Source organism: Periplaneta americana, chromosome 11 (genome assembly GCF_040183065.1).
Source record: "Periplaneta americana isolate PAMFEO1 chromosome 11, P.americana_PAMFEO1_priV1, whole genome shotgun sequence".
Taxonomy (NCBI): Eukaryota; Metazoa; Arthropoda; class Insecta; order Blattodea; family Blattidae; genus Periplaneta; species Periplaneta americana.
The window spans coordinates 15,012,494-15,033,634 of NC_091127.1; the positions used below are offsets into that span (position 1 = coordinate 15,012,494).

The 21,141-nt window shown below is 36.1% G+C and overlaps 1 protein-coding gene across 2 annotated transcripts; it reads right to left on the reverse strand.

Moving 5' to 3' along the window:
- Positions 1-303: 303 nt before the first annotated feature.
- On the reverse strand, positions 304-20,430 carry LOC138708837 (rho guanine nucleotide exchange factor 3-like). 2 transcript variants are annotated; one of them, XM_069839068.1, is made up of 10 exons: positions 20,181-20,430; positions 18,702-18,767; positions 16,297-16,367; positions 15,522-15,692; positions 11,621-11,854; positions 9,759-9,995; positions 7,857-8,016; positions 7,422-7,693; positions 5,181-5,343; positions 304-1,227 (listed from the first exon to the last, which is right to left on the reverse strand). In XM_069839068.1, exons 2-10 carry the CDS (start codon positions 18,742-18,744, stop codon positions 959-961), a joined length of 1,620 nt encoding a protein of 539 aa, XP_069695169.1. In that variant the 5' UTR covers positions 18,745-18,767; positions 20,181-20,430; the 3' UTR covers positions 304-958. The 2 variants fall into 2 exon arrangements, with proteins under 2 accessions (XP_069695169.1, XP_069695170.1); XM_069839069.1 differs by lacking the exon at positions 18,702-18,767.
- Positions 20,431-21,141: the final 711 nt, after the last annotated feature.

The window sequence follows — 21,141 nt, forward strand, 5'->3', positions numbered from 1 at the left end:
CAGTTGCAAGCATCGTTAAATAAAACATAACATTTTCCTCTGTAATTCAAAATTGTGATAATTTTTTTTATTATGTTGTTGTTTAGTGCCTTGCATCTGGCAATGAAGCCATTAGCAGTCGAGCTTTCCAATACTTTTGAACTGTAGTTTCTTCTGATCTTAATGCTTCACAGGTCTTCAAGTGGTCTTCATTCATTTCTGCTGGATCATTACACAGGACACATAATGCTGAATGTTAATACAGCACAAAAAGGAATTATTGAATGATGTTAAGAATGACTGAAACTACATAGTCGTAAAATCGTCAATTTTCATATTTTTATTAAGTTTTTAAGTAGATGAATTTTATTACAACATATTATAATAAATATAAAATGATTTCACACATCAAGTTGCCACAAACAATAGAGAAAAATTTGTATACCACAAAACCTTTTGTTGTATTACTACAGTGATAAAAATGGTTCACTGTACTTGAATCATTGTCACTGGTTCCATTCTGTGCGTTGTTTCACAAGGACTATTATCACTTTCTTTTACTTGATTCTGCAGGAAGATACTTTTGAGATTGATAACTTCTGTTACATATTAAGGGAATCATTCATAATAAATTCAAGAAATAGTATTTCCAGAAATAGAGATAACAAGACTTATTCTAGCACCAATGACACAAGTGGCAAAAATCACGTTTACTCAAGAAAAATAATACAAAACTGCTTTCTGATCACTCTCCAGCCAAAAGAGGCAAAACCTAAATCTATTAATACTATCAGTTTGATATATACAAGCAAGTTAATAAAGAACTACAAAAAAGTTCTATACATTTTTATAAAAGTCACAGCTACAAACTAGATATAAATCTGTGAAACTATTTGCATGTATATATTGCAGATGAATCCTGTCTTGCACACAGTAGATTGTATTCATCGAGAGCAACCAAATATATAAATATGTCTATTCATACGAGGTTCTCAGCATTATCAGTTTTGCTTATCCTGTTACGCTGCCTAAATGGACGGACAAATTGGGAGTCATTTTCACTATTCTGGTATCTGCCAGGCTTCAATGTCTCATTTTTCTTCATCTCAGCTGGCTTCATATTTTCTTGCGATGATATCGAAGGAACGACTTGCCTGAAGCAGTCTATCCAGTGCTTCAGTGCGTGCTCATCACTTGTTACAAAGATGCGATCATTGTCATTAAATCTTACTCTGAAAGCTGGTCGTCCTGCAAGAGAGACAAAATTGAACCGTCATATCATCTGAATTTCAGTTTTGTGGGTATGTAAGACTCTGGTACAATTATCTCAATTCCTAGTAACATACTGGTCAAAATGAGATTTTTTAAATGAATAAAACATGGGGTCACAACATTGAATGTTCACTAAATTATACATTTGTTAAAAGTACAGAGTGGACACACCAGTAGGCAAATGTCTAGTGAACACAAAGTGACTTCAGTTTCCTCTGCCATCATTAATTTGGGTATTGTTCAGTATCCTCCATAACATCAGTGCAGAAAGTAATGGAAACTACAATACTCTTTAGAGCGGTGGTTCTCAAACTTTCTGAAGGCATGACCCACTTTTGGAGAGACATTTGTTTGCAACCCCTCTGTACCAGTATCTAACCATATTTAAAAAATACAAATCTCTGTAAAATCGAAAACAACAATAATTTTACTCAAAACCAGTGGATACCACCCAACTTCTAAAGTACCGATACCTGCAAGACAAGAAACTGGAATATGCAGAACTATTTTCCAACCCTTTCTGGCTGAGACTGACCTTTCTTGCTGGTATTATTTTTCGAACACTTCAACACGTTGGATAGTAACTTGCAAGGGCAAGATGTTAACACAACAGCCAGAGATAAAAATCGATGGATTTATAACGAAACTTGATTTCTGGTCGACATCACTGGCAAAATAAATTTTATTCATTCCAGACTTGTAGAAAATTTAGTTACATATTCTATGATTTGACAAATATTGAGTTTGTTTTTGCGGACATGCAGTTAAAAGTACGGTCACACGTCACCACTTTTGCAGCGCTGCAGTACAAAAAACTGCGCAACTCTCATACTGCGACGTGTGAACAACGGTGCAACCCGAAAAGTAGCGGCTGCCGAACCTGCTGCCCGCTACTTTTCCATGCTGCACGCAACTTAAAAGTAGCGACGTGTGAAAAGGGTTCTCAGGGTTGCAGCCGCATTATTTTTTATATCGGTTTTGTTGAAACTTTTGCTGTTGTTGCAACCAGTGTTACCACCCAAATGTCCCAATGATACTTTTATTGTTTGGATATATTTTAATGTTAAATGTCATGAAAATAAATTATTTGTAACAGTTATTAAATGCACAACACAGTCTGAGCATAATTGCTGACGATATAATTCATTTTTTTAATTTTCCGTAGCATAGTTTCAAACAGGAGGGTTGCCAACATTGATTAAGTGAATATGCTGTTGGTTATCATTTAAGTATATAGGCGTTTTTAAAAGCTTTATAGAAAAAATAAAGCCAATTTCTGAATACTAGTTAGGACAGAAAAGCAAATAACAGATAAGTAAGCTTTCACATGAGTTTCTTAATAATGCGAACATAACCACAAAATGTATATTGAGAAGTCAACACGGAGATGGAAACCTGCAGCACGACTGCGGCTGCAAAAGTAGCGCCTTGTGTGTGAACAGACTCGCAACCTCCAGTTGCAACTTTTGCAGCACTCGGGTTGCGCAGCACGAAAAGTAGCGTGCAGCGCGCTACTTTTGGCTTACTTGTGAACACGACACGTAGCTTTTGCAGCTGCAGTACAAAAGTTGCACAGCAAAAGTAGCGACGTGTGACCGTACCTTAAGTTTGCACAGATTTAAATAACAGCTTTCTGAGCATTTGGAAGAAACGCAAAACAATGACGACAGTCACAGATGGATACTGAATCTGCTTTTAGGTAGTTGTGTTCAACTGGCTGTAATTACAAACTGTATTAATGAAGGGCTCATTCAAATATGAACTGATGGTATGTTTTTTTTTTTTCAAAGCCATCAGATTGTCTTTCGATATTTCTGGTCTTCTCTTCTAGCCAGTGGCTTATTGTAATCAACTTCTGAGCTTGGGACGCCAGTTGAAACCATAATTTTTTTTTTTCCAGAGAGTAGATCAGTTTTGACACTCAACAATAACTCGAGCTTGCAAAAGAAGCTACTAAATTTATTTTTATAGTATTTGCAAATTCGTATTTATGCAAAATAAGTTTCTAGTCGGTGATTGGCATCAAAACAAAAGCAAGAAATCGAAAATTATAACAACTTGCAAATGTTGTTGTTGATTTTTTTATGCCAGGCGTTTGACAATAAAGTCATTTGACCTCTTGCACTCCAATATTTTTCAAAGATATTGTCATGGTTAGCCACTGAAGCACAGATTTTGAGATGTTCCGAATCCATTTCTTGGTTTGAGTTGCACAATGGGCAGTTAGGGGACTGATATATTCCAATTCTATGCAGGTGTATGGCCAAACAATCATGGCCTGTTGCCAATCTAAATGCAGCTACAGACGATTTTTGTGGTGAATCGGGAATTAACTGTGGATTATGATGCAGAGAGTTCCATTTTTTCCCTTGGGATTGTGTTATCAAATTTTGTTTGTTGAAGTCTAAGTATGTAGATTTAATAAATCTCTTCACAGAGTAATACGTAGATTTAGTAACAGGTCTGTAAGTAGCAGTGCTGCCCTTCTTTGCTAAAGCATCCGCATTCTCGTTTCCCAGCATTCCACAATGGGATGGTATCCATTGGAATACAATTCTTTTATTGAGTGTTATTAGTTGAGAGAGCATTTTAGTTATTTCTGCTGTTTGAGATGAAGGTGTGTGTTTAGAGACTATTGATAGAATAGCTGCTTTGGAGTCCGACAATATAACTGCATTCCTAAATTCATTGATGTGGCATAGAAGATTCCTGAGACTTTCACTTATTGCAATGATTTCACCATCAAAACTTGTTGTTCCATACCCAAGAGATCTATAAAGTGAGAAGAGACAGCACGTAACACCTGCACCGGTACCTTGTTCTCTGGAGATCAAGGATCCGTCGGTGTATAAATGAAGCCAATTTTGTGGAAGGTACCTAATATTAATTGTCTCTAAAGACAATTGTTTCAGTATTTCAGTGTTTACTTCTGATTTCAGCATTTCTTGTGTTAAATTTAGATTATACTCTATATTTAATAGTGTTAAAGGGTTTGGTTTAATTTCTAAATTTTCTTTTAAATTCGGGATATTGATTTTCTGTTTTCATTCTTGAACCATGGATATGAAACTTTTTTGAGTTTTTAATCTACAGAGAGGACTGTATGAATGCCAATTGTTTCCTGGTAATCTGATAAGTTTTTCATATTGAATCAGTGCTTTTTCTTCTATTGTCATTTTGATGCTGTTAATATTAGTGAGGAATCTCATAGAATCTATTGGAGTTGTTTTGATTGCACCAGTGATGAGTCTGAGAGCTTGGTTTTGAACATGTTCTATTTCGTTTATGAAAGGTGAAGTAATTAAAATTTCTTCACAGTACGTCAGCACTGGCTGTATAAACATTTTGTATGTAGTGTTCAAAGTATTTCTAGAGCAACCCGATTTCTTTCCTGCTAGTTTTTTCAGAAGGGAGAATCTTTTACGATCTTTTTCAGAAATGTATTTCAAATGGTTGTCCCATGTTAACTTACTGTCGAAAATAACTCCAAGATATTTGGATTCATAAGTCCTACTTGCGAATGTAGAATTTAGATTTCAGAAGCTACAAGTATCTTTTTTTTTTTTTTAAAAAGGCGGATTTATCGGACTTTCATTATTTTTTACTTTATAACTAGGCCTACTGAAACATTTTTTTTTATGTTCAATTTTGTTTATGTTTCTGAATGCAACATAAATTTGTGCTAATAAGGTGTTTTTTGTTTTATTTTGTAAATCATCTTGCGACCCCCTCAGCTCTTTACACGACCCCCATTTTGGGAACCACTATTTTAGAGCATATGTAACCAGTCAGAATATCTGGAATCGGACAAGACAGAAGAAGACATAGGAAGAGGAAGGATAAAAGATACTGAGTGGCTGGTGTACCAACTCTAGTACAAAATGAAGTTTTCAAAGTTTAATAATGTGTCAGCTGTGCAGCAGCCTCACCTGGGCAAGTCTTCTGGGCTCCTGTGTTCTTGGGTACCAGTTCCACTTCCTCAGCTTCCAGCTCCTCCACAGGTATCACAGGGAAAGAGACGGTGAATTTTGGAGAAGAACGACACACACGAGTCACAACGAAACACGTGTTGAACAAGAAGCAGTGAAATTTCTGAAACATAAATTGAACAGATGATGGTCCTCCGACTGAATAATAAGTGGTCAGATTTCTGGTATAAAAACTGAAAGCCACTGACAAATATACCTGAAGAAAATTTTAATTTACTAGGGCTGGATAAAAAGTAATGGCAACAGTTCGATATTTCTGACATGGCTTTATTCACAGGGGTTCAACATTTACGTACCTTCTATATAGTCGCCCCCCTTATTTATTACCTTTTGCCAAATGTTTGGAAGGTGTCGTACACCATCAGCGTGTCCATCTTTGTTGATGTTCCGTACTGACAGCCCTATAGCACGGATAAGTTCATCTCTGGCATTGTACCTGGTCCCTCGCAGTGGTTCTTTCACTTTGGTGAAAAGATCATAATCGCATGGACTCAATTCAGGTGAGTACGGCGCAAGAGGTCCTTGACAGTAGCAGCGGTGTGACTCCTTGCATTATCATGAAGAATGATGGGATTCTGTACCACGAAGTGTCGTCGTTTTCTCCTGAGGGCTGGACGAAGGTGGCGCTGCAGGAACCTGCAGTAGTAGTCCGCATTTGCCGTCTGCCTTGGAGGTACAGCGTGGTGCAGTATTACCCCATCAATGTCATACGCCACAATGAACATCTCCTTCACAGCACTTTGTGTAGGGCGCACTTTCTTCGGACGAGAAGAATCTGGATGCTTCCATTCATTTGATTGACATTTCAAGTTTGGTTGGTTGGTATGAGCGAGCCCAGGTTTCGTCCATAGCGACGATTCATCCAAGAAAGTCGTCATCTTTCCTTTGGTAACGGTCCAACAAGGCCTGTGCGACTGCATAGCGATGCCATTGTTAAACCTCGGAAATTTCATGGGGTATCCAACGCCCTGTATTTTTTCCGTAAACCAGAATGTCTTGCAGAATGTGGAGCACAGTTTTGTGACATACTCCGACTTCCGCTGCTAACTCACGCGCAGTCCATCGGTGATCAGGATCCAACAGAGAAGCAAGGAGTTGAAATGTCTTGTCCTCCATGCGGGGTCGTCCTGTATGTACGGAGGTTGTCCTGAACGGCATCCCTGCCTTCCCGGAACGCTTTAACCCATCATGCCACTGTGCAATATGGCAATGCTGCATCGACACATGCTTCACGCAGTCCCTGAAAACATTCTTGTGCACTACGACCTCGTGTCACTTCAATTTTGATCCAGGAACCTTGCTCTAGTTTTGTAAACGTGGTCTTAGGGCGCTCACACTATCCCTATGAAAGTCCACGTTCTACACACTGCAGTAGATTGACAGAGTACTGTCTCCGCTGGCTGCACTAACTCATCTAACAGTCCTTGTTCATGTCCACACAGCTAGCAGCTCTCGAACGCATCATCGTCACGTGACAGCAGTGTTGCCATAACTTTTTATCCAACCTATGTATAAATGTAACAATAACGAATTAATTGAAGTACAGAGTCGAATCACTGCAGCCAATAAGGCCTATTTTGCATTAAGCGCAATATTGAAATCTAACTGTGTGCACAAGGAAACAAAACTTAAAATATACAAAACAATTATTAGAAGTATTCTCTGTTATGCAAGCGAAACTTGGACATTATCTAAGGAGACAGAAGCTAAACTAGATATATTTGAACGCAAAATACTCAGAAGAATTTTTGGACCGGTGCACGAAAATATGCAGTGGAGAATACGTTATAATAACGAGCTATATAAATTATATAGAAGTTTTGATATTGTTACTTTCATCAAATTAAGGAGGCTTGAATGGGCCGGACATGGCTATCGGATGGAAGGGAACAGAATACCAAAGAAGATCTTAGAAGGGAAAATACATGGTAAAAGACCAATTGGAAGACCCAAAAATAGATGGATAGATGCGGTAACGATCGATTCTCAGGACTATCTCGGAACAGCTGCCTGGAGGAGATTAGCACAGGACAGGGACAGTTGGAGGAAGAAAATTGAGGAGGCTAAGGCTCGACTTTGGGCTGTGATGCCATCGTAGTAGTAGTATGTATATATGATTACAGAAGAAAACTGATCTTTCTGGCATTATCAAGAAGTGATTAAAAATAGCCACAACTTTACCATTCCATGAGTATCCTTGAGTGCTCCTGAACAAGTTACTGTCGTGGCATTGTCCACGAGTTGTGCAGAAGGGTGACTATGTGGGAAGTGTAGACGACTGCGCACAAGCCTGCACTCTGCAGCAGCAGTAGCGATATCAGTTTGCTGCAGCATTGCTGTCAGTGTCGTAGCCACCTGCGTCAGGGAAACCACGTCCTCGTGGTTGCTAGGTGTGTGCCTGAGTATCTCACCCACCAGCAAGGGATATTTCATCAGTCGTGAGCGTGGGGCATCTAAAACATTAAATAATAACCTGAAGTATATCTTTGTGATTCACCTTGTTTCCGGTACAAAATTGGTATTGATGTTTTATAGCTAAATCTTGTATCAAAAACTTTTGATCAATAGTTTCAACATCCGAGAAAATGGTCCTCAAACTGACAGTCAAAGTATTACCCAGAAAGCTCCATAAGTCCAACTTTCTACTGCAGGAAGATTCACGGGATCGTTTCAAGAATTCTTGGAAGCGCCTATTACCACGCTTCTTCTCTTCCAAAAGCGCTCTTGCCCAAACCTGATTGGAGCAGTGGCTAACGTAGCACTTAAGTTTTGGAACCTATAATAAACAACAAAGAGATCCTTCTATAAATTCGATTTTTAAAGCATCACAAATCTTTCTCTATCATAGAAGAAAATAATAAAGAAAAGTTTTGGATTTAGAAAACATTCCTAGAAAGCCTATTACCGAGAAATGTACACCCTTTGATGAGAAAACTGGTTGCTGTTCAGAGACAAAGTCCCACCTTGAAATAACTCAGAAATCATCGTGTGCGCTGTGTTTTACATACAGAGATTCGAAGCTCAGTCTTTGTAACTATAGTCGCAACGCTCTTATTCCTGGCATGACTCCACCTCTTTGCTTACGTCTTAGGAAGTGAAGGCTCTATGAAGTCTAGGTAGGTAATATCGTTCGCCATTTTTGTTCTTTCGTTGCCGAGCTACCATACGAGGAATCTATTTGCCACACCGTTAAACATTATCATGTCGTAGCTCCTATGATAATAAATCAAATGCATTGTAATTCAGCAAATAATTGAGCGGCAAATAATGTCTTCATGTGCTTTCTGTGAATGCCAACGAAAGAGCCAAAATGGCGGGCGATCATATTAAGTATTAATCGAGCCTTAAGAAATGAATAACGTCTTTATCAGCAAATCACAAGACGCACACGTTTAAAGGTAGCCGACCTGCAATGCAATTGGCTGCCGGAAATTAGAGCGACGGGACTATAAAAGAAAGAACTCGCTAAGCCATAAAGGCTTCATAGGGAATACGTTATTTCATGACAAACAGATACATTGCTGCTATGACTGATTTCATCCTCTGATTTCGATGTTTAATATTTTCTCATGTGAATCTTGTGTGAGCTCAAACAACACTTAGATAAATTCACGCTACAGGAGAGTGACCATTTTCCGTGTCAAAGGGTGTACAACCTGCCAAATAACATTGTTAACTGATCCTACAAAAACTTGTTCGTCGAAAATTTTATGTACATATTTTAACTGGATGGTAATATCCAAACACAACATAATATAAATGGCCAGAGACCTCATTTTTCACTTCGCCTTTGCTATCTCATATCAAATAAATAAGTTGCTGGAGCATAATGCTGACTAGGTCCTCTTTGTAATGTTGTTGTTGTTTTCTAATGCCAGGTGTTTGACAACAAAGTCATTTGACCTCTTGCACTCCAATATTTTTCAAAGATATTATCATGATCAGCCATTGAAGCACAGATTTTGAGGTGTTCCGAATCCATTTCTTGGTTTGAGTTGCACAATGGGCAGTTAGGGGACTGATATATTCCAATTCTATGCAGGTGTTTGACCAAACAGTCATGGCCTGTTGCCAATCTAAATGCAGCTACGGACGATTTGCGTGGTAAATCGGGAATTAACTGTGGATTATGATGCAGAGAGTTCCATTTTTTCCCTTGAGATTATGTTATAAAATTTTTTTTGTTGAAGTCTAAGTATGTAGATTTAATAAATCTTTTCACAGAGTAATACGTAGATTTAGTAACAGGTCTGTAAGTAGCAGTGCTGCCCTTCTTTACTAAAGCACCCACATTCTCGTTTCCCAGGATTCCACAATGGGATGGTATCCATTGGAATTGTAATGTATAAGTTATGAAGCATATTATTCTCTCATCTCTTTGTTCCCCACGGTTCTTCACAGCGTGTACAAAGGATTTCTTACTACATCTGTCATTCTTCGAAATATTAAAGAGGATAATTATGCCACTACACATGTACATTTTCTCGACTACATTACAGATTTTGAAGAAGCTCTTACCCAATTCAATAAAGTCTTGCCAACACATTCAGTAACACCTGCAGAGTCTCTCAGGTCAGCAAGATTATCGCGCAAGAAGCGATGGACATTGATCAGGTCATCCAACTCTCCAAAAATACATCGCGCCTCTTCTTCTGTCAACATATGGAGCTGAATCAATGCATTTTTGTACATTGCCTGCACAAATTCAAGGTCCTCCACTAGTCCATCTTCTCCACTCCACAGTTCGTATATTGCCTGAAATAAGCAACGGACAATATTTTAGTGATGATAGATGAGAGTCAAGAGCTAAGTGGAAATATGCAGAAGACTTCTAGAAGAATTTCTCAGTCTTACTAACGGCAGGGAGGGGAGGATGGAGAACTATTCAAAGACGAGATGCTGATTCTTTGCATGTGGATTTGAATGTTTTTTTTAAATGTGTTATATCAGAATGAATCTGATTTCATTTTCTGGTGTTTTAAGGTGGATTTACATTATATTGTATAGACAAGTAATACAAACATTTCAAACATCTTTTCATATTTAAACATTTGGGAAGACCACGAAAATGCTGGCATGACACCATAATGGATTCACTAGGGTCTAATACATAAAGGACATGATGATGATGATGATGATGATGATGATGATGATCAATCTTATTGGGATGATGAATAATCCTAATACAGTACTAATTCAATTTAATGATAAATTTATTATACTACTCTTAAAGCAAACACTTAAAACTATGGAGCAAGAAAAAATAAAACTGGGGTATTGACCATTAGTGTATAATAAAATTATCAGGGGCGAATGCTAGTCACGAAAGTTAGGCTTGCCCTTTTATTCATAGGGGAAGATGGGAGGATGTAATAATTCACAATTAATAAAAATAATCAGACCCACATAAATAATTTATTTTATAATTATGAAATCATTATGAGTCATGGGTCATATTCGCTTATCAGATGTAGAAGTTCGATATAATATAACAAACATGGCCAACAAAACAGTTTATTTAGTTTTTTCGACCCTGCCAACCAATGCACATTGTTGTATTGAGCTGCACAGAACGAGCGCACATATTCTCTATAATGTCTGTCTTCTCTTGAATAGTCCTTCGGGAAAATAGATTTAGTAATAAGGTTTCAATGATACACAATTCCGAACTCATTGCAATACTTCAAATTAATGTTTAAGAATTAATAATACATGCAGCAGCTAACACATGCATTCCGCTCATACAATTACATTGCACTCGCAAATCACAGCACATTCCCGCTGTCAATACTGCTCTGTGTAACGTTAAATAGTCGTTGGTGTAGCTCTCAGATCACAGCTTCAAACAACACATAACAGAAGCATGTGCGCCTAGGACAGACCAAGGAGGAAGGCACTTGCGCGCGCATCATAATGTCGCTATTTCTACGTCTTTCCTGTAGCTCTGAGAAACGATCAAGCATTGCGATACTTGCGGTGTACAACCTGCGGATGGTATTACACCTATACAGTATTCCAAAAATCAAAATAAATTTTAATGCACGTAACGCCATTTTGAAAATTTCACATTCTACGAAAATATTGGGCTTGCGCAGTAAGCATAGCATGCCCTGAGAAATCGCCCCTGATGATGATGATGATGATGATGATGATGATGATGATGATATCTTTTCAATAAATTCGAGATCTTCGTGCCAAATATTCGATTTCATCATATTCCGAACAGAAATCTGGCAATTTAAAGACAAATATAAATTCAGTAATGTATTAAACTTGACAAAAGATAGACACACACATAAGACCTTTGCGTTTACAGTACTTAATATCCTTCAAAGGGTTCTACTGTACATCAGATAACAATAAATTGGAAGACTGTAAACCTCTTGCCGCTTGACTTGCTGGGCACTGAACTCCTTGGTGTTGTTTCGTGCAATGGCTTGACTCCAGCTTCGTGTAAGCCTCTGCTTTGCACGAGGGGGTGTTGCCACCTGCTGAGCCAGACTGGAAGGGGTCCTCAATATACTGCAGGAGCGTCTGAGAAAATTGCGAGGTGATGACGTCATGGGTGAAGTTGATGTAGATGGAGAATCAGCTCTTCCTCCAGTAAAAGAACGCTGTCAACAATAATAAAATGTCATTGTCATTTTGGAAAAAAAAAATTATCAAACTTCCTTACTTTTATTTAAAAGGAATGCTATAAATAAATTTGCAATCATTTTTACAGTCTTTAATTTATAGTTTTAAACGTTCCAAGCCGAAGTTATCAAGTAATCCTATGAAAATGTATTGGGGTCATTTGCAAAATTTGTATAACAAATGGATGATTGAGAACGTCAAAATTAAAGTACTATTTAGCGCATATTCTGCATGTATTAATATAGTGCAATGTCTCTGCCATAGTAATCAACCACTGTACGCTCACCTTGCTTTACAGCACTGTTTTGAATGATGTAACAGACATGACATGGTGTAACAGATTTGACAGGTAACAGACTTGACAAAGCAAACAAGCATGTGCTAACCTAAAATGTTTTTGCTTAAAAATCTTCAAAATAGCAACTTAACTACTGGACGCGTGTACTATTATGTCCTCTTGATCTTGACTTTATATGTTATTTGTGGAAAACACAACACAAACAGATCTGACAGAGTAAAAATGCACGCTTAGACTAAAACATAAAGCAAGAGTATAACACACAAACTCGCCAAATCAAAATGGGTGAACATAGCAGTACAATCAAAATGGGTCTTTGTGCATCATCTTGGCTTGTGCTGACATCTGTGGGATTTGTTTTTTAACTGTGTATCCATAGGAACAGAATGGTGTAACAGACCTGACTGACTTGCTGGACTAGAGTAATGAGGAGCGTTTTTGCAAAACCCGATCGATGCAGAAATTTTCGAAAGTGAGTTACATATGTATATCGTATGTTTTCTACCTCTGGAATCGATCTATGAAATCAGATTTACCAAAACATGATTCACACCGTATGTAGAGACTACCAAATCTTCCAGGTTTTTTCAAAGCTAGATAGATCCTGTTACTTAGTGTAATTTCTGTAAAATCTTGATTTCTGCATCTGTCGATATTTGCAAAAACGCTCCTCAATTATGTAATCATGTTTAAGGAAATAGGGTAAACTACAGACGTGGACAAATTATTAGCAAAATTGAAGATTTTTATTATATATTTTTACAAAATATGATTCTTCAATTTAGACTACACTTGACATTTTTGCGTATTTCCAAATTATTAGCAAAATTGAAGATTTGTACTGTATACTGTTAGAAAATTTAACTCTTCAATTTGGACTACATTTGATATTTTTGCATATTTACAAATTATTAGCAAAACTGAAGGTTTTTATTATATATTTTTACAAAATTCGATTCTTCAATTTGGAATACAGTTGACATTTTGGATATTTTTTCAAATTATTAGCAAAACTGAAGATTTTTATTTTATAGTTTTACAAAATTTGACTCTTCAATTTAGACTGTAGTTGACATTTTTGCTAATTTACAAATTATTAACAAAATTGAAGATTTTTATTATATATTTTTACAAAATTTAACTCTTCAATTTAAACTACAGTTGACATTTTTGCATATTTCTGTCTACTGTAATGATAGAAATATGCAAAATTGTCAATTGTAATCTAAATTGAAAAGTCAAATTTTGTAAACAGAATTATCATAAAAATCGTCAATTTTGTTAATAATTTGTCCACGTCTGTAGGTAGTTATTGACCAGTATACGGTGATTGACCGGTTCCTTTTTTCAAGTATATTGTGAATAAACCACGATCGTGATTTCACTTTTTGCTGCATATACCTCTAGTAGCAACCCTTATTTGTGGTTAGTTGTCGCTGTTCATCCCACTGAGTTAGTGTCTGTTGTCTGAGAGGACTGAAATCGATTGGAAATGCAACTGAACGTAAACAAGTGTAAGTAACTAGAGAAATTGCTAAGAATAATGCACGCAATAATTTATTTATTCTGCAAAGGATACATAAATTCTGGTGCTCGTTTTTACACTCACAGTGTGAGAAAAGATATAAGGTTTCTGTCCACAGAATATTATTTTGTTAAAGTTTTTATATGACATAAAAATGCCCCGTGGTCAATCACTATAAAGTGAATGGCCGCAAACTACAGTGATTGGTCGTTCATAAATTATTTGTTAGAATAATGACCAATTTGCTCCAATTCTATATATGTTATAGGTTAAATGATGGGGATTTTTACAGGACTGATAACTATATTATAATGCCTAAGCCAGGTAAAGTGCATTATACAGGGGAAGCTTTACGAAACGCTACAGAACCTGTCCACAGTGGATCTGATTTAAATGAAGCTGCCAAGAAGTTTGGTGTCCTAAAAGCAACCTTAGCATCCAGAAGCAAATATCCCGTTGAAGGAAAAGTGTTCTTTGGTCCTCGTCCAGTGCTGGGTGAAGCCATTTGTAATAACATCAGAGAAATGACACACACTTGCTTCTGATAAGGCACAAAAGAGAAAAATGGAAGAAGAGGCAAGAGAAGGACGGAAGCGAATAAGAAATGAAAGAAAAGGCAGCGAGAAGAGTTCTTTTCTTATTTTTTTAACTTGGTTATTTAACGACACTGTATCAACTATGAGGTTATTTAGAGTCGATGGGATTGATGGTAGTGAGATGGTATTTGGCGAGATGAGGCCGAGGATTCGTCATAGATTACCTGAAATTTGCCTTATGGTTGGGCAAAACCTCGGAAAAACCCAACCAGGTAATCAGCCCAAGCTGGAATTGAACCCGCGCCCGAACGAAACTTCGGATCGGCAGGCAAACACCTTTGCCGAAAGAGCTACGCCGGTGGCGAATAGTTCTTAATGAGAAAGATCAGAAGAAGAGAAACGAAACAGACAAGAAAAAAGTGAAAATTGTGAAAATGTGTTGTTCAATCACTAATAAATGAGTATTCAATAACTGTGCAGTAGACGGTCAATAACTGTAAAAGTGGACTTGTTGTGTTTATTTAATTTATCTTTGCATTAAAATTTTATTTTTTCTTTTGTTTATTGATTTTGATTTGTTTCTGAATCATCACTTGACCCAATGCCTTTAAAATTCTCTCAATAAGTTACCACCATTTTCCGCTATTTCATTGTTTTATTATTCATTAGCTTAAGTGGTCAATCACTATACAGTTTACCCTATAAACTCAGACATAAATGAAGAAGTTTTGATAATATAAAATGTTTCTTTAATTTTTTTTCTCAATTACATTATTAAACTAACCTTTATCTGGACATAATCATGCTCCATTTTAAAAACTTAACTAGTGTGGACACGGCATTTTAGCTGTCACTATGAGAATTTTATTTCATTCTCGCGAAATAATTCACATGAAGGAAATAATTCTTGTGACGTTCACTACATTAGTATTAAAACTACTCACTGTTAGGAATTTATAACTCTATCGTTATAAATGCAATAATGGGAAGGGTAAGAATTGATGGACATCATTTGTTATACCCATTAATATAAACTGGTATGACCATCACTCCATAAAGTAATTAAAAACCATACATTACAGAACAAATACAAGACAAATATTGTTTGTGACTTCTATATGCTTTTGACATTGACACAAAATCAAATTTCTTGTAACTTCATGCAAGAATATAGCTTATGTACACTATTTATATAAATATCAGTGTAGTCAGAGTTTACTGAAAAGGCATGGACTGTCACTGGAAAATTCTGTCATCTTTCATTACAATAAAAGTTGTACACATACCTGAAGTGAGGCACCAATTTTCATCATGGGTTTCATAGGTGTTGACAGAAGATTGGCGAGGGAAGCAACTTTGGATAATCCTCGCTTTCTTTTATTCTCTGGCTCGGAAGCTACCGATACATCCAAGGAGCAAACACTGACTGCATCACTGTTCCGTCTCTTGCGTTTTCTCTGCAACAGTACGTTAAGATTATTAGCTTTGAGGTACAAAACTCATTATGAATTTGACTCATTTTTTTCATTCGTTTGAGAACTGTTGATGGATTAATAGACTTAAAAACTATCAGTAAATTACTACTATTACTACTACCAATATAAGTATGTATGTGTGTATATACACGTGCGTGTGTTTGTGTGTCTGTGTGCATGCGTAATGGTGATTGTAGAATTCATCATACACGTAAATATCATTTAAAAAACAGTCAACATTAGGAAGTATTTGTGAACACACTCGGGCTTTAAGGCTGCAAGAAGAATGTCACGTAATCTCCTGGAAATAATCAGTCTAATCTCACCAAAATACTATCTCACTATCACCAATTTCCATGAATGGTAGATAATCATATGATTGATACAGCATCATTGCGTAACTAATTTAATAAAAAAGAAAATATTTATAAGTATATACGAGGGTCATTTCGTAAGTCATGATATATTATATCAGCCAATAAAGCTGCAGGAATAGAAATTCACTACTTATATGTGATTGAAGGTCACTGGAATGTGCTTTGCAATGCTAGTACCAAACATTAGTATAACATTAGAACCTACTCACCAACCAAAATCCTCTCTGTGGTTCCACAAAGAGATCTTTCATGGAAATAGAATCTTCATCCATCCTGCTGCCTACAAATAAAAATGTTAAATTCGTTTAACCTGTAACTGTATTGTATTGTAACATTCCATGGTATTCATACATTGCTACACGTCTAGAATATGGAACAAGTCAAAAAACTTAATATTGCTATAAAGTCTTAATTTATAGTCACAGTCTAGTTGAAATATATACAGAAGAGGTTTACAGTATAGTCTACTAGTGCAATACAAAGTTTAATTATCAATTTCATGAAGCATTGTTGAATGTCATGAAATCACCTACAGAATAGAAGGCATGAGAAATTACGTACTTCTTTAATTTGGCCCTAAATAATCTTATGTTTTCAGTTTCATTTTTTATATCGATAGGGAGGCTATTAAAAAATTTTACTGCCATATAATGCACTCCTTTTTGATAGCACGATAGACTTGCCGATGGAGTATGAAAGTCATTTTTAAAGCGTATTTATGCTATGAACTGTTGAATTAGTTACAAAGTTTTCATGGTTACATACAAGGAAGATTATTAATGAAAAAATATACCGACAAGCCATGGGCATTATTTGTACATAACATAATAAAAAGTCTAATGCTAATATGTTAATTACATGTCATAATTAATCCAGCATTTGAATACTGGATTTATTACTACAAAGGTTTCATTGTGAAATATATATACTGTAATTTTATTTATTTATTTTTTGCGAGTTCTAAGTATTCAGAGCAAAATGAAGCCACTATATTTAAGTTCTTGTTGGCACATGTATTTCGACTACAGCATCCTTTCAAATTCACAATGTAAATCAGCGATTTTCAACATGTGCCACACTAAAGGCGTAATTAAAAATCTCGTAGCACACCCATATAATCTAAACCAGACAATATATAACTAGCTAGCTGAGGCCCACAGTTTGCTATTAATACCAGGCACCTTGCAACCTGATTAATGTTCCCCTCTCGATCTTGGATGCATGCTGATAGCTGGGTAGTTAACTAGCCAGAACTGTAATATTTTGAGAATTTAATTTTACTCAGACAAATGATAATTATGCTGTATGAAGAAGGAACACCACCAAAGCAAATGATAAAGTCAAAGCACTTAAGACAGAAGATGATTATTTGTAAAAACTAAATAAATTAGCTGATTATATAGCTAAATAGGGCCTAGCAGTAAAATGAACGAGTTAATTTCCATGGCATAGTCTGGCAATGAAGTTGTGTTTAAACGAGGGCTGTCTACATTCTCGTCAGTGTGTTTCTATAGTAAACATAAGTTTCTCGAGATTTTCCTATGTGACCTCATTTACGAATTTCATAACATAATTTTGTACAGAATAAATTAGAAATACCATATACAGTGGAACCCCAATTATCCGTCACCCTATTAACCGCTTGGTGGATTATCTGACTGTCTTTCTCGCCCCTTTTTTTTCCTATATACGTATATGGAGTAAGCTACTGTACATTATATTAGCAAGTTATTTTTTTCTAGAGAGAGCTTTTACAAGACTTTTCCCTTACACAGTATGGTCTACTGTTCGAGTTGTACTGTATAACTTCTATATAAAATGTCTTCCACGAGCATCAAAAGAAATTGTGTTGTGCTAAGTATAAAAAGTGCAAATAACTGGGTGGTTTCGGGGAACGAGAAATTGTGGCTTATCTCAGAATACGAGACTGGAGTCACAACCGTGTGCAATTTAATAAAAATCAAGGTTGACATATATTAAGTATGTAAATATACAATACGAGACCTCCATATTTCTCTACACAGATAGCCATTACAAGAAATTTCCCTGTCCCCTAAAATTCCGTTGTTAACAATCACACTTATATCAGTGAACTTCTGATCCACTACCTTGCATGTTCAATACAAACCATAGAGGAAATTACGAAAGTGTGAACATTATTCACTAAATTTACGAAAATCTTTTATGGTACAGATTATCCGATTTTTTCGATTAACCGTTCAGTCCACCCCCTTCATTACCACGGATAATAGAGGTTCTACTGTATTTACATTAGATCTTTAAAATGTTAATGTACTTGTTAAGGTAGGCCTTATTAGTTTTATTTAAAGACATAATCTTGATTGTTTAAGTGAGGAAGTAAGAAAAATTAAATTCACATTACTGAAGTTGGCAAACATCCCAACGAATATCCTGCTAACTCATGAACCATTGTTACGAAGGAATACCGATATAAGAGTTTATTTTATTAGAAGCAATGCAACTTTACTGAGCGAGATCGCATAATCACTTCTTAGTTGTTAGGTAAAGAACCAAAAATGTATGTTTTTAGAAGTGAATAAAAATTAGTAGCCTACACCCAAGTCATATTTGCATTTCTTAAAGGTGATCTTACCCACGTCTGGAAAGCTGTCTGGAAACCAGCCACAGTACTCCATGTATAGACTTTGGTAAAGAAACCCTGTCAAAGTTGAGTTAATAAACAGAGGAAACTGAATACAAAATTCAAAGAAAAATTAACAATTTCTGGTCTAGGTCGATGATCCTCATATTTTCAACTAATTTGCAAACGCTTTCGTTAATTTCCTGTAAATTTCACTTCAAATAGGACTATTAAGCCTTTGTATGTAAGGAAAGGTATCCGTTCTATAAGCCATGAAGATGTTTTGGAGATGCATGGAGGTAGAACACTATGCTTTCTTGACCTCGACACTAGAATGAGATGATGTGGTCGGAACCTGCTTAGATCATCTTCTACTCCCAGGAAAGACTCAAACTCAATTTGATAGAAGGCTAAGTCAACCTTAGGGGCATTCTGGAAGTTTCGGCAACGAGAAAAATGCATTGAACAGCATCTGTCGATTGAAGATAATACCTATAGAAGGCTAGAGTAAGGGACTTGCACATGACGTAAATGTCTAGTTTATGTACACCAGACATAATTCAATTTTCTTACTACATTTTGTGGTGGTCCCATTCCATTTTGTTGCATTGCACGGAAAACTGCAGTTTGAAGTTTCCTATTCGTTTTTTCTCACGAGCGACCTTAATAGTTGCTGTTTAGGTCCATACTATGTCACAAACAATGTCGCAGTACAATCTCAGCGCACAATATTATTTCTTATGATTTAGCTCTCTACTTTTGAATTAATCCTAGGGAAGTATTCCCTGGACTTCATGTATTCATATTCATCGTCCCAAAACAATACTGCAAGGAAACTAGTACCGGTACACGTAAATTAAACACAAATATTGTAGCTAATGATTGGCTGAGATGTCTTTTCGTCCTAGATCATTAACAATTCGACTTGAAAATTAAATGACTGGCACAGAATTTGTAGCTGTATCGCTTAAAAATCTGTTTCAGAACTGCCTTGAGAGTTCTCTATGTGAAACTTCGGTTTGAAGTTTGAATACGTGTAAGCACCACTTGAATCTATTCCAAGAAAGAAATTGTATACTGCTTGTATAGGCCTATACACATTTAAAGTCCAATCTACTTATAAATTTACTTTCGACCTAATAGTTACGTTGGTACGGTACTAATGCTGGGAGCAAAACTCAACAAACTACAAATATCGCACGGCACTGATCTACTGCAATTAGGTTTTTCTACGTAAAACTTGTGTAAAGGTTTAACTTACTTTCGTTTTACTAAGATTATACAGTCATATTGAACTAGGAATTAATCTTTCTAATATTTGGGAAGGGATTGAAAATAATTCCCTTGGTTAGAACAAACTTTCCTCAGATCAGGTGCTTAAGTACATCAATCTACGAAAAGTACGGTAAATAATTTTTAAGGCTCTTTGAAAATGAATCATTACAGGTAATAGAGATTAACAAATGCACATAGTATGAAAGCACTTCTCACCTAGTAATATGAAACACTTTGCTGTAAATTCCTTTTCAAAATCTTGTGTACAATTATTAATAAATTTAAGGTAAATGTATAATTTTCTACCCTAGATATGTTCTATGTACAACATTGTGCTTATTTCCACACGACAAAACTATCAGATTTCAGCATAAAATCTAATAATAAAAGACATTAATTCTAAAAAAAAAACAACCAAATATTTGAACTTCGTGCACAATTCACAGACAAGCCGCATTCATTCGAGTGTTTTCATTTGCTTTTAAAAAGAATCGTTGCAATTTATAATCTTTGATGTCTCGACCTACCAGTTCTATAATCTTTGGCGTCAGCAACGCTATCAGCTTGTCACACTACTTTGCGAAGACTTGCCGATATCGTTTGCTCAGTCGAGTCCATTGCTGGCCGTTGTTGATTGCAGTACCACGGATAAATATATAAATATATTATATATTTATCCATGGCAGTACCGTACAAAGGATTTTCCTTGCTTAATACAGTACAGTTTGTTCCCCATACTGAGTTATCTACCCAAAAGGGCTATAAAATATTACGTCAAAGTTAATATGCATATCTAGAAATACATTTTTTAACTTACGTTCATCATCATCATCATCATCATCATCATCATCATCATCATCATCATCATCATCGTCGTCGTCGTCGTCGTCACTGACGTCTTTAAGGGGGACCAAACATTCTGTTCCGACAATATCGAAATTAAGTCATCTGCCCCTTTTCTTCTTGGGCATTTCAGAGGTTCGGGGGATGAAGTATGTAAAGTTAAAAGTTAATAATATTCTTTATAAGTCCACGAAATTATTATTATTATTATTATTATTATTATTATTATTATTATTATTATTATTAGCAGTGGCGTAGCATGAAATTTTGAGCAGGGGAAGCTAACTCAAGTTGTCTTTCATGCAATATGAGAAAACGTATTACAAAAATACAG

Bases quoted from the DNA above. Each gene is read 5' to 3' on its own strand.
- LOC138708837 (XM_069839068.1), bottom strand. From the start codon at position 18,744: ATGGAGTACTGTGGCTGGTTTCCAGACAGCTTTCCAGACGTGG. The intron at 16,368-18,701 runs GTAAGATCACCT...TTTTATTTGTAG, and splicing joins AGACAGCTTTCCAGACGTGG to GCAGCAGGATGGATGAAGAT. The intron at 7,694-7,856 runs GTAATACTTTGA...TTAATGTTTTAG, and splicing joins GGACTTATGGAGCTTTCTGG to ATGCCCCACGCTCACGACTG.